This window comes from Caenorhabditis briggsae (genome assembly GCF_000004555.2).
Source record: "Caenorhabditis briggsae complete genome, chrI, whole genome shotgun sequence".
In the NCBI taxonomy this organism is placed as follows: Eukaryota; Metazoa; Nematoda; class Chromadorea; order Rhabditida; family Rhabditidae; genus Caenorhabditis; species Caenorhabditis briggsae.
In genome coordinates, this window is record NC_013489.2 from 4,324,228 (window position 1) to 4,338,843 (window position 14,616).

Genomic DNA, 14,616 nt, shown 5'->3' on the forward strand with positions numbered 1-14,616 from the left:
AGAAAAATAAAATTTCCGAATTAAAGTTTCTCAAAAAAGGTCCTACTTGTATTGACAGTGATTCACATCTGTATATGGGGTGTTGTCCGGAAAACTAAGAATTGAAGTCGTGGCACATGACTTCTTAACAGTGGTTTTGGTCGGATCAAGCTGTGATTTCGATCGCACTAAACTATTTCAGATTAGAGAGATTGTATCTTGGAATCACTTACCAAATATACAAAAACGTCCTTGACAGGTTCCTCCACTACAATCATCAGAATTTATAGCAGAGCACTGAGTGCAAGTGACTGGAAATGTATTTATATCTAAAGCTACAGTAATAGGATAATGTTACCTGCTGATGAGTCAAGGGAGCATTGCGAGTTGCACATGTAGCCTAAATGGCAGTTCAGTAAGTGCGCCCCACTGGACAATCGCAGAAAATCGCATTTTTTTTAAGTTCTCACATCTCTGTTTTCATAAATCAATCAAGATGGGCAAGGAAACTCCAACACTCAGGTTCTATTTCAGTTTTTGAAAAATTGAAACTGTTTACTTTAATTACAGCAAAGCAAAATACAAGGAAGCCAATGTTTCGACGAGTTCGCCACTTAAATACAGCGCTCGTCAAACTCCTGCGCCTTCAAGCTCCCAAAGGAATGTATGTGTAGTTCTATTATTGACCTTTTTCTAAAGTTTATTTTTCAGAATGAGCGAAAACGTAATCAAGACGAAACACCATCGAGAGGGGGATTGTCAATAAAGAGAAATCGATTCGAGGCGGACGGATCTTCACGGCGCAGTAGGAGTGTTAGAGCAGAGCAAGGAACGTCTCAAGTTAAGGAAGAGGAAAACACTAGAGGAAGACGATTTCTGAAACAGTAGGATTTATAAAATAGGTTCATAAAAAATTATTATTCCAGTGGTGAGGCTGCTATTCCACAATGTACGATGTGCAAAGAGGAACAAAAACCAGAGGACGAGCCGCTGATGGAATGCACATGTTGCAAATCAAAATGTATGTTTTCTTTATTTGAAATTATTTGATTATGGAAAATTGTCAGACCACATAAACAAGTGTCTTCGTTATAAAGACGAAATAGAAGCCAGCATACGGAAATCGAGAAGATTAATTTGCCCTAGAGTAAGCTTTAGTTAGTAAAGTCTAGGGTTTTAAAAGTATTTATTTACAGTGCATTCATTGTTCGGCCTGCGAAGAGTTCATTGGAGATCCGGAAAATCTCGAATGTTCCCAGTGTTGCCATGCTTGGCATGGAAGTTGCGCTCCAAAAGGTCACTTTTTGACAAATGATTTCGATTCAACTTGGTTCTGTGCATCTTGTTGTAGAAAAAGGAATATCAGGATATTAGATTCGCCGGAACCAACGAAACCGTCTAGAAGGAAAATAAAAGGATACAAGCCTGAAAAACCAATTAGTGATATAGACTTTGCCATCGACATCAATGTCGATGAATTAGCAGAGCTTCAGGATAAAAGAGACCAGATATCAAATTTGTTGGCATATGAGGCTGGATTCTCTTCCGAGCAACCTCCAAATTTAGAGGAAAGTAAAAATAAAAGAAAACGCAAATTGGATGAGGATGACTTCTGCTACACTGGACTGAAAAAGAATCAACCGGTGCCAAAAGTTGCTAGAATAGATAAAGAATCGTAAGTTCATAGTGAGCCTGTAAGCTGCAAGCAAAATTCTTTTCTTGTTTCAGGTTTGAGCAAACGAAAAAGGATGCTTATCCAAAAGAGTTGGAAACCAGCGAAATTTCTGGTGGACAGATTATCCATTTCGGAACCGGAAAAGCGTGCAAAGCAGTGTATAAATCGGCCTATGAAGAACCACTGCAGTCAGCTTCGGATTTGTACTTTTGCAAATTTTGCATCTATACGACTCATCATAAGCAAGACCTAATTGCACACTGGGAAAATTGTACCGCGCGGCATCCACCAGGAGATGAAATTTATCGAGATGAAGACATTGCATTCTTCGAAGTAGATGGCGCCGTTCGAACAAAATATTGCCAAGATTTGTGCCTTCTCGCGAAGCTTTTTATCTCCTCAAAAACATTATATGCTGAAGTGGAGACGTTCATTTTCTATGTTTTGTGCGAAATTACTACTGAAGGATATGTGATTGTGGGATATTTCTCGAAGGAAAAAAACCCATCAAAAAACAACAATTTATCGTGTCTTCTCGTTCTTCCGATGGTGCAGAAAATGGGATACGGTCGTCTTCTCATTGATATGAGCTATGAACTATCCCGACTTGAGCTCAAAGTTGGTCACCCGGAACATCCACTATCCGATCTTGGTATTCTCGCCTACCGTGGTTACTGGCGTTCGAGCCTTCTTTGCTATCTGCGGCAACATCGCAAACAAGATCGGATCAGCATCAGGGATATCAGTCTTGCCACGAGAATGACTCCCTCGGATATCGTCAATCAGTTGCTGTTGGATAATATTATTGCCTTAAAAGGAGACAACTATACAATCAAGCTTGGTAAACGTGCTTTCAAATTTCCAATATCTCAATGCCGTCGCAAGTGCATTGATCCTTTGAAGTTATTCTGGACTCCAAAACCACCGACGGAACCGCTTGATCCGAACAAATTGAACAGTTACGCGAAATAACCGAAATCTGAATAATTTTGAAAAAATATGCCTCATTTCCATTTGCTAAAGTTGAATATCATTTATTGACAAACCCTGCATTGATCTCATGTACCTTAAAACAATTTATTTAATAATCTCATACATTCGAAATTTGAACCAATACAGTTTTATTCATATTCTTGCAACGATCTTATTTATGGTCAATGAACGATGTATTTCTCTTCCTATATATCGTTTAAAAAATATCAGGAACTTCTAAATATAGGTGTCGAATTGTTATTCATCAGAAATGCCGTGCCGTCTTCGGAAAATTACAGTTTACGAAACAAAAAGTCGATTTTACATAATTGGTTGTGACAGTACTGGGTCCAGATACAATGTACTCAAAATAGATCGAGTCGATCCGAAAGCATTGATAACTGGAGAACCTGAATATGACTATACGAGAGAAGAGATTCTTGAACTTTTGTCTACTATATCGGATGGAAGTTCAGGTACTTAAACATTTTTTTTTCTCTACAATAGCTGTCGATGCCTTCCAGTTGTGTATAAATCATCTTCAAAGAAAGGATCGAAGAGTGGATTGGTGGAACGAGCAACCAACGCATTCGGAATTCTTGGTGTGGTTAGATTTGTCGAAGGCTATTATCTTATTGTAATTGATTGTTTCTAAACCAGTTCAACTTCCCTAACTTTTTTAGATTATCACTCGAGCCGTTGCTGTTGCCACACTTGGATATCATCCAGTATACAAAATAGTTGAGGTTGCTATGATCCCCATCGCGATGGATGGAATTTCGTCAAGCTCCGAAGAACAGAAATATGTCAAACTATTTCAATCAGTTGATTTGAGCACAGATTTCTATTTTTCTTATTCCTACGATTTGAGTCGGACTTTTCAAGACAATGCACTTCGTAGTAATTGGGATAATAACGGACATAGAAAGCTGGAAGCGGATGACAGGTAATAGTGATGCACAAAATTAGTTGGTATTTGGTTCATTTCAGATTTGTCTGGAACTCATTCCTGCTGGAACCCCTGCGAAAAAACTTGATCAGTGAGCGTTGGTTTATCGAAATTGTTCACGGATACGTCCGTCAGGAATACATATTCCTACCAGTCGGCCGCATCTCACTCACAATAATTGGTCGCCGATCAACCAAGTATGCCGGTACTCGATTCTTAAAACGAGGTGCTAATCCATCTGGGAACGTTGCAAACTACGTGGAAACGGAACAAATTGTGTGGGATATGGCATCATCCGGAAATGTTGCCAATGGACGGTTCAGTAGTTTCGTGCAAATGCGAGGTTCAGTTCCGATGCGCTGGTCCCAGGATCCTTCTACACGTGGTGTTGTTGGGAAACCACTGATCTTGATCGACAATCATGAGCCACATGCACAAACAGCTGCGAGTCATTTTAGAGAAATCAGGAACAAATATGGAAACCCGATCATCATTATGAATCTGATAAAACGGAATGAAAAACGACGACACGAAGGAGTCTTACACACTCAGTTTTTGAAAAACATTGAGTACTTGAATCAGTTTTTGGATAGCGATGAAAAGCTCTGTTATCTTTCGTTCGATGTGGCAAGGTGTAATAAAGCAGCTAACGCGATGCCATCAATAAACGTGCTCAATGTTATGGAAGATCTTTCGATGAAGTCGGTTCTCAAAAATGGATGGTTTCAGTCGTTCCCACTAAACGAAGCTTTGAAAACAAGTCCACGAGAGGGATTTGAAACTTTAGATGTTCAATATTCTAAAGATGGACGATTCATTATCCAACATGGGATCTGCCGAACGAACTGCGTCGACTGTTTGGATCGCACAAATGTTGCTCAATTTGTGATTGCAAAAGTGGCTCTTGGATGCCAATTATGCGCTATGGGAATTCTGGATGAACCAAGTCTTTCATTGCAAAGCGAAGTTTGCCGTTTACTGGAAGATATGTTCGATGAACACGGCGACACAATGGCTCTACAATACGCCGGCAGTCAATTGGTACATTCCATTAAAACGTATAAGAAGACTGCAGCGTTCCAAGAGCGAAGAAGAGATGTCTTCCAAACGTTGTCCAGATATTACAGTAACACTTTCAATGATTGGGATAAACAAATGGCAATCAATCTATTTCTGGGAGTGTTTCGTCCGAAAATCACTTCGCTGAAAAATCTGTGGGACTTGACAACCGATTATAATCTACATTTCCCGTACCCATTGAAAATTCGTACTGATTATTGTGCATGGATTCTGACAGAGAAAGAATTAGATGAACTGGTTTTTCTTGAGTATAACGAAAATGAGAATCAGGATGGATATGTTGAAATACGGTCGATCGAGATAGAAGGTCGTCGTGGAAGCGAAGGAAGTGAATACCGTACTCTGCAGTTTTCGTCGGACGAAGATTTTAGGGATTATCACAAAACGTACGAATTTACTTCGTTGGATGATCGAATTGGAAGACTGTTCAGCATTGAAAATAGAGCGATCCAGGTAGATGGAATTAATCAGGAACCAACTTCTCATGCTCAATTTTTGAAGCTTTGGAAAACTACAGTAAGACTTTTTACGATGAGAGATATTTTGATTTAAATACAAATGTTTCAGGAGACCAAAGAAAAAGAATCGAAGAAACCAGCAAAGAAGGAGAAGGAAGAAAAAGAATCGGATGATGAAGATGATGACGAGGGAATATCTACTCAGTGGTCTGATGTAGTAGAAGCTCAGCAGGAATGGTATGATCTGGTCAATCAGTCAGGGAACATTGCAAGTACAAAGACACCAATTTCAATTGTGAAAAAAGACATCGTTCCATCCCGATCGAGAGCTAAACGATCACTTCTGAGCACTGGTCTACAGTTCGCCAAGGACATTTATCATTTGGATCATTTAAAGACGCAGCCTGATGAACGGAGATATTATGAAAAGTACGCCATTACAGCGTTCAAATGTAATGTTCGGGATTGGGAATCGGTGAAACCAACGTTGCTGAGTGAATTCAAAATAAATCCGGAGTTGGAGGCTCGTCGACCTACTTTCTTCACCGCGGATGATTGTTATAGAGTAATCAATCAGTGTTTTTTTTCAGAAATTTTTTTTTCAGTCAGAACAACCGGATGTCAGCGGCAATTCTGAACGATTCTACACCAAAAGTGATAATCCGCTGACAACACAATGTTCCAATCGTGACTACGAAACATTCTCGAATTATATGGAAGCACCCTAATTTTGTTATGTTGTAAAAACCACATGTAAAAATAATTATTTATTAGAGGTTAACCGGGAAAAAAGCAATCATCTGTGATATTATAAACTAAACATTAACAAGTAATGTATCTCAATGAATCAATTATTACATTCCATGTTTACCCATTTCTTAAAGTTTTCGGTTTCATATTATTATGAGCTCATTTTGTGTGTGCGTTATTTTAAGAAAATGATTAATATTGATTGAAAATTGTGAGAGATCCAGAGAATCACCGTCTAGAAGCGCGTATTGTGAATGGTTTAGGTGCACGTAGGGAGGATGTGATGACGTCGATAGGAGGAGCGAATGCACCGTCAGTATGCCATTCGAATTTTTGCATGAGAGTGCAGAAGTAGAGGAAGACTTCCATACGAGCAAGATTCTCTCCTAGACAGGACCGTTTTCCCATTGAGAAGGGGTTGATACGATCGTCACGAATATATTCGCCGCGTTCCTGGAAAAAGAAGTAATAAAATTTCAAAATGAAAGAGTTTCCATTTACTCACATTAAGGAATCTGTCTGGATTAAAATGTTCTGGATCTGGGAAGTGTTTCTTGTCGACATGAACAGACTGGAATTGAGCAATGACACGGGTTCCAGCTGGCAGACGATATCCTTCACAATCCTCAACATCTACGAGTGTGCATCGAAGGAAATTAACTGGGAGAACGTATCCGAGACGATAGACTTCTTGCAGGAAGGCACAGGTGTATGGAAGTTGTTTCTGATCATCCATGACGACTTGCTGTAATAAATTGAGATTATTTTTGAAATTAAATTGGAATCTTACTCTATCTCTTCCAACGTTCTTATCCAGTTCATCATGAATTCGTTTTTGCGTCTCCGGATTGTTAATCAAATACAAGAATGCGAATCGAAGAACGATGATGATAGTTTCCATTCCAGCAGAATACAAATCGTAAATCGCAACAATCAGTTGTTTCTCTGTGAATCCATCTTCCAATGCAGTTTCGGCAGCTCTGATTTTCATTTCTTTCAGAAAAGCATCCATGTAACTGGATGGCTCTTCATCGTAGTTGATTCCTGATTTATGTTTTGCAAGAGCCTGAATTTTCCAAACAATTAAAATTCGTGAATTCTGAATTCTGAATTCCAACCTGTTCCAAATTCTGAATAATAGCATCATTGGCTCTTGTGGTTCTTGGAATTCCAAGGCTCAATGGTTTATCAAGATAAGCCAACCAAGGCCAAGCATCTAGAAGTTGAGTTTTGGGTGAGGTGAAGTGTTCTAGTACATCGTTGATTGCCACGTGGAAGTCAAGAATTTCCGTCTCATTCCATTCCCGAGTGAATCCGAACAAGTGCTTGTGAATCACATTTCCAACTACATGCTGAAAATTAGAAAATCGGAATTTCTAGAATTTTGAAATGTTTTTTCTAACCACAAGAAGAGGTCTCAATTCAATGGAACTGTCCTTCTGATTGTCAATTTTTTCAACCAATCCAGAAGCCAACGAAGCAATTGTATCCTGTGTTCCAGCTTGACCAACTCCAAGAGAACGGAAAATATGTGTGGTGAAGCGGCGTTGAGCTTTCCACCAATTATTTTCCATGAAGAAAAGACCGTAGTTTCCTTGAACCAACATATCCATTATGAATGTATCCGGACGTCCAGAGAACGCTTCTCCGTTTCGAACAATGTTCCGTTTCAACATCTGAAAATTATTACTGTTTCAATAGATCCCAAAATTATAAATTTCTTGTAAAGAATCGCTAAATATGTATATTTAGTTTTGGTTCAACTACAGTAACCGAAGAAAGCGGAAACGCCTTTAAACGGCAACAGAAAGACGCGAACATCATTACATTTATTTTCCCTTCCTTCTTCGCCAATCATTTATTTTATATTCTGATCATCAGATGATAAATTGATAACCAATATCAAACTGAACCTAAATATGGTACTGTAATGACGCAGCGATTTCTCGTATCTTCTTTTCTATCCATTCTTCCTTTTTTGTCACTTTCACCGTGACTTCTTCAAAGATCTGCATTTGATGGTTTGATCTGCACCTAATCTGCGCCCAGTCTATGATCAACATTGATACTTATTCTATCACCTATCATCAACTGTTTTCCGTTTTCTCTTCTTCTTCTTTTTTCCCCACGTGCGAATGGAGAAGTGTCTATTTTTGATCAGGGCCAAATTTTTGTGGATGTTAGGATTCGAAGTTTCAGACCTAGTTTTTTCTGGAAGCCATTTGAGAATAATTACTTAAATTTTTCAGAAGAATAAATAATTCATTTAAGTTCTGATTCTATAATTATTTATTTGCCGCATAACCTGTAATTGAAGGGCCCCCTCCCCTGACTGTCGTTTGAGCTGATGTTTTTGACTCCTAGGAAAGCTATTAAAGCTTTGTTGACTAAAAAAATGTTTTTGATATTATGATAAACCATCTATCAATTGACAACTTTTTTATATCTTTGACAGGTACTGAAGTTAGGGGACCCTTCTATTAGAAGTTTTATAATACGTTTTATCTTCGAAGTATAAACTACCGTAACCAAATCAAAAACTTACATCATAATCACAAATGACAACAGTTGGGAATGGTAACCAGAGAGTGAATATTCCACCATATTTCTTTTTGAACTCATTTATGATGATGTCGATTCGATCCTCGGGAACTTGAAATGTGTTGCCTGAAATTTCTTTTTGGAAATTTCAAAACAAAACAAAAAACGATGCATACCAATGAAAGGCCATGGAGTGGGACCGGGTGGTAATCCTCTGATTTTATTTGCAAATCGACAGAGGAGAAGCATTACAATGACGACTAATATGACGAGCTGTGCGAAGAGCATTCTATAAAAGTTTCTGATGTATTAATTTGGAAATTTGTCTAATTCAGATAAAGATATTAATGTCAAGCTAGAAACTCAATATATGGTACAGAGTGAATAGGAGTATGACAAGAAGGGACTGGAACAATCTGGAACATTCTGGCAATGAAAAAAAAAGAATTCCCATAAAGCAGAAGGTGAATTCGGGGAATAGGAGAAAGTTTCCCTGGTCGTTCTATGGCAATTTTGAGACTTGAAAAGGGGGGTGGAGAAAAAAACATAGTGACCATTGAGAACAAAAAAGGGAAGATAAGGAAAAAGGAGAAGAAGATCAAACAGTGTCGTTTATTCTGTTCACCGGAACTATGAAGTTTGTAGGTGATAAATCAAGGGATTCCCCTTGGAGTTTTTTGAAAAAAACTTTACCCTTTTTTTCTTCTGAATCCGTCTTCATTTTGATTTAAAAATACACCGTATTTGCTCTAATAGAAACCCACTCAAACCGTCAATTTCGTGCTCAATCTCGATTCCGGTGATAGATATTAATGTTTTGACAATGGATAAATTATTTCTCATAATATTACCAGTATTTTATCAGTTGACATATTTTTGATATCCTTCACAGGTACCGAGATAATTGAACTCAAAGTTGACGGTTTGGGTGCGTTTCTTTTAGAGCAAATACGGTATATTTTAGAATCAAAATCAAGACGGATTGACCAAAAAAAGGTTAGAGATGTGATTCAAGTTTTATATTCAAACTTTTAAAATACATTCAAATTGAAAGAAATAAGGATAATTCTGGAATACAAACAAGCCAAACTTTTAAGACACGTTTTCCGAGAGAATGGAATTTGAGTCAACAGGCGATGGCAATGGAAAAAATCACAATGACTTTTGTTTTCAATTAATGCCAAGTGTAGAATTCTTCCATCTTTTGCAAAACTTTTATGTGTGGAGATATGCATTTCTTTTTTTTTTGTAATCGTTTTTAAGGGTTTCCTGACTTCAGGTATTGAACTTTAAGACACAATCTCTGAGAAAATCGACAGCACCATGGCAATGGAAAAATCAAAAATAGTCCTAGGAGTCTGATATTGTATGTGGTGGGTATAGGGGCTACTCTAAGACTTTTGACCATAATACCCATAAGCCACGCCCCCTCCTGGCCACGAAAAACTACCGTAACCCCAAAAAATTATTTTCGTTCAAAATAATGATATCGATTCAAATGTTTTAGATTTGAATTTCTGGTACTATTATGACCATTTTTTGTGTTGGGACCAACTTTCTACAGTAACCCTAAAGTAGAGGAAATTTCACTTTTTTGCATTTTTTTTCACTTTCTTTGGAATTTCTCAAAAGTCTTCCGGTCATTAAAAAACCAAACCCGGTTTTTTCGATACTTTGGACCTATTTACATTGTAATAACATAGTGTCACAAAAAATTAGGGGGTCTCAAAAGCGTTCTATTCGAAACCAACTTTGGTCAAAAAATGAAAATGAAGGTAATGAGTTCATCTAACTTGGAATGAATTACTCTTGCTATTTTAAGCGTTTTTTGTGTTGAGACAACAATTCTAACTCGCTTTCTTTCAGCTGAAAATTTCGATTGTAAAAAAAACCACTGAAAATCGGTCGTCGTGAAAATTTTAAAATTAGTGTAAGAAAGATAATACCAGATTCAAAATTAGCGTTAAAAAGTTACACATGAAATATGTGTTTGAGTCTAAAAGTGCGAAAACATGGGGAGTACATGGCAACAAAAATTCGCCGAAAATCGACCATCTCCAATTTGTATGAAATTTGCACCAGATGTAGCCCTTTTGATGGGTAGTATTTCGACATAGTTTCAAGATCCAATCTTCATCGTCTTCGTGCATTTTTGCAATTTTTAGTTTTGCACTGAAAATGGCCTTGGAAGCAATTTTTGCCACATTTTGGTGCACGAAGATGATGAGATTTTAGAAATTCCAAAGAAAGTGAAAAAAAATGCAAAAAAGTGAAATTTCCTCTACTTTAGGGTTACTGTAGAAAGTTGGTCCCAACACAAAAAATGGTCATAATAGTACCAGAAATTCAAATCTAAAACATTTGAATCGATATCATTATTTTGAACGAAAATAATTTTTTGGGGTTACGGTAGTTTTTCGTGGCCAGGAGGGGGCGTGGCTTATGGGTATTATGGTCAAAAGTCTTAGAGTAGCCCCTATACCCACCACATACAATATCAGACTCCTAGGACTATTTTTGATTTTTCCATTGCCATGGTGCTGTCGAGTTTCTCAGAGATTGTGTCTTAAAGTTCAATACCTGAAGTCAGGAAACCCTTAAAAACGATTACAAAAAAAAAAGAAATGCATATCTCCACACATAAAAGTTTTGCAAAAGATGGAAGAATTCTACACTTGGCATTAATTGAAAACAAAAGTTCAACTGGTGAGAACACACAAGACAAAATTGAAGAACAAAACATTAGTAGAGTTTCAATGTTGAACAGTAGAACTTGAAATTCGGAAAATTGTGTATTTCTGAAAGTGCATGAGGTGTTTTTATATGGTAACGGTGCACTGGATTCCTCACGATCAAACCATACTTTGTATCCACTCCAATTTTTTCCCTCCCTCTTTTCAAAATCCCTCCCCTTTCGTTTTTTTTGGTTGAAACTCTTTTGACCACTCCCCTTCTTCTTGTTCTCTTGGAATTAGACCTTTCAATTCAATGAAACAAAACTCTCTCATTTCCCTTCATAAATATGCTCCGCTGCTATGGGAAGTTGGTAATTGGAAAAGGGAGATAGAGGGAGACATGAAGAGGAGTTAGATATTCGGTTGGTATGGAAACGACGGGAAAACAAGAGAGACAACCACTGATTAGTTTGGGGAGGTGGTGTATGGCTTCGTGTTGTTGGACACTGCAGTTTCATTATTGCTCATGTATATACACACGCTTTTCCCTTCTTCTCTTCTTTTTTCAATTCCAGATTTTACGAATACACTTTTTGATAAAGGACCTTTTTTAGTAAAAAACAGATTGAGAACATTGTTTTCTTTGTTTGCCAAATAAGACACAGTCGTTTTTTATTTCCTTTCCAGAAGTCATATGATTCGAACTGAACTCAATGTAAATGCACTTTGGTATACTGTAGCAATAAGCATTATTTTTTCCCTGAAGGTTGTGTACTGTATTCTAATAGAGTGCCACCCAAACCGTCAACTTTGAACCTTTATATCTCGGTTCCTGTGAAATATATCAAGTTTTGGTCAACTAATAAAATGTTTACCATAATATCAAAAATATTTTGTTAATTAACCACTTTTTGGTATCTTTCAAGGAAACAGAGATATATAAACTCAAAGTTGACGGTTTGATGGGCACCTTATTAGAGTGTTTACGGTAATTTGAAAAGCGTCCCAGCTTCTCAACTCCAAGTATTGAAGAATGAGATAATAAAAGAACTTGATATAACAATTACTGACAAACCCTCTGCCTCTAGTTGTCCTGCTCCAACATTTCGGTTCCCAGTAAAGTAAATTTTCAGAAAATTGGTCAACTGATAGAAAATGTCACGAATTGTAGTTCCAGGATATCTTGTAAAAGACAGAATAATACAGAGTAGAGTCGCCATAAGAATTTGGCGTTCAAGGAAACTGCTAATCAGATAAGCTCGATTCCATGGTCGGTTACCGTAGTTCGTTTTAAGAAAGAGGTATCTTAAAATCACTCGGACATCATTCTCCTTGGTGTATATAAGAGTTATAACAAAGTCTGTCCGTCTTCATGCCAGGCTGTGGACTTTTGAAAAGCTTGAAAATTAAATATAGATTTACGTGACCCTTTAAGAAAATGTGACTAGTGGAGCGACGACCCAGTAAAAAACCAAGTTAAATCGCGCCGAAGGCGCACCAGCTTGCTGGTAACAAATAAACGGGAAAGAGGTTTTGGGAGAAACCACTCAGATTTTATGAGCCAATATACCGTAAGCACTAATAGAATGCGCCCACCCCCAAGCCGTCAACTTTGAGCTTATATATCTCAGTTTCTATAAAAGATACTAAAAATTTATCAAGTGACAAAATGTTAATGATATTATAAAAAATATTTTATCAGTTGACCACTTATTCATATATTTTACAAGAACCGAGATATATTAGCTCAAAGTTAAAAGTGAGCGGTGGCGTTCAATTAGAGTGTTGGCGGTATTTATTTAGAAACAAAATATTTGAGTTTCAAGTAATTAAACATACTGCTTTTTATTTTTATATTCTATATTTTTTCTGGATAATGGGCTGGAATTTTTTTGTGGCTTCTTTAGTCTATTGATACAAAAAACAGAGACCTTTTCTCAAAAATATCAAATTAACTGCCTTCATTCTAGTCTTGTGATTTGCACTTTGTCTGCAATTGGAATCATTTACAAATAGCGTATTTTGTGTATCCCCAAATCATCAATTCTTTAATTTCAGGCCACTCCCTACGTATTGAAATAATGTACTCAATTGTTATGATCTTTAGAGACTATGCCCATCAATCTTCTATTGTTTACCACCACACTCCATACAAATTGTTCCAACAAAAAAAAATCATCAAAAAAAGTGTCCTAGATTTTCCATCCATCTTGACTTTTCTCGTATAGAACAAGAACGAAAGGGTCAGTTTTTAAATCGTCAAGTGGTCTCAGAATATTCTGGATTACGGTACACACTCGTCTTGCGACACAATGAAGTTTGTATCTGTTTCGTAACATTTCGAAATTGAATTGACAACAGTCACGTTTCTCGGGTGCGTCTGTATGTCTGTCGGGGAGATGTTCTGGGTACGTCTTCTCCTTCTAGATATCTCTTCTGTCTCCACCAGATGGTCAATTTCTAAAAGTTTTTTGGGAGACGTGCAATTTGAAAGCCATTGATGAATAGTTTGAACACTTGATTTGTTCAACTGATCATCTTGAGAAAAAGAGAAGAAGAGACCTCCTCTCAATTTTGAAACTAATTCGATGTGTACTTCACTTCTTCTTTTTCCATAACCACAATACACACAGAATACAAGAAAGACTTGTGTTCCGTGTTTCGAAACTTTGAAACCTATCAAATTAGAAAGTGTCGGACGGACGGACGGCGCTGCTGACGTAGTCGTCGCTGATCAGAATTGTGATGTTTAGAGTTTTGAAATTGAATTGAAAAACGAAGAAGAAGACAAGAGGGTTCCCGTATTATCCCTCTTGAACATGTTTCGAGTGTACCTCCTTTTATCTACAGTCAACTGGCCACTTTAGTTTATTCTTTTTTGGTTTTAGAAAAAAAGTTTAGAAAAATTAATGGACGAAAATGATATATATGTCAATAAAAATTGTATGAAGGTGTTTATAAAAAAGAACAGAGTACATTCAATTGAGCACTAACCATATTCTTATCAGAGCATTACGAAAAAAAAGTGGGCATTGAGAAAGAGAAAGTTCCCATTCGATTCTAGAATATACACTATTAGAAACAATTCCTGTAACCGGATGATCAGAACAAACAGCTGTTAGAAGTCTGAACTTTCTGACGTTGGTCAGAGTACAGGTACACTGCACTCCTAGTTTTGGATCCTAAGACACTATAGTTTAAATTCCAATACAAAAATGATGAGAATTCAAAATATTGAACTGGTTAGCAGAAATTCGTTATTGTCTAAGTGTTCGAAATATGAGCAATTGAGCAAAAACACTTGTCTTTTATGAAATCTATATTCTTAGTTATTAAATTAACTTCCAAACACTCATGACTTCGTTCGAGAAAACATTTTGAATTAAAAAAAGTTTTTTTAGTAGTTGACTTTTTTGAACTGAATCAGAAATATTCATTATTATATCATGGGCAAGACGAGACTGGCTAAAAACAAGCGCCGGGGCGGCACCTGCTAAATTAAGAACAGTCGTGGCGCCGGAAGCGGTCCGTCGACAA

At 37.2% G+C, this 14,616-nt stretch overlaps 3 protein-coding genes across 3 annotated transcripts; 2 read left to right on the forward strand and 1 right to left on the reverse strand.

Annotated features, from left to right (window-relative positions):
• Positions 1-475: 475 nt before the first annotated feature.
• Positions 476-2,626, forward strand: CBG04078 (the record flags this gene model as incomplete). The annotated part of the gene is made up of 7 exons (XM_002639434.1): positions 476-501; positions 550-643; positions 691-863; positions 906-1,000; positions 1,047-1,126; positions 1,176-1,654; positions 1,708-2,626. 7 exons carry the CDS (start codon positions 476-478, stop codon positions 2,624-2,626), a joined length of 1,866 nt encoding a protein of 621 aa, XP_002639480.1.
• Positions 2,627-2,897: 271 nt separating this feature from the next.
• CBG04077 lies at positions 2,898-5,841 on the forward strand (the record flags this gene model as incomplete). Its single annotated transcript, XM_002639433.1, has 6 exons — positions 2,898-3,102; positions 3,151-3,263; positions 3,310-3,572; positions 3,617-5,171; positions 5,223-5,678; positions 5,719-5,841. The coding sequence occupies 6 exons, from the start codon at positions 2,898-2,900 to the stop codon at positions 5,839-5,841; spliced, it is 2,715 nt and encodes a 904-aa protein (XP_002639479.1).
• A 250-nt stretch (positions 5,842-6,091) lies between these two features.
• Cbr-cyp-36A1 lies at positions 6,092-8,692 on the reverse strand (the record flags this gene model as incomplete). Its single annotated transcript, XM_002639432.1, has 7 exons — positions 6,092-6,316; positions 6,369-6,608; positions 6,654-6,929; positions 6,982-7,215; positions 7,267-7,539; positions 8,409-8,530; positions 8,581-8,692. 7 exons carry the CDS (start codon positions 8,690-8,692, stop codon positions 6,092-6,094), a joined length of 1,482 nt encoding a protein of 493 aa, XP_002639478.1.
• Between the last annotated feature and the right edge of the window lie 5,924 nt (positions 8,693-14,616).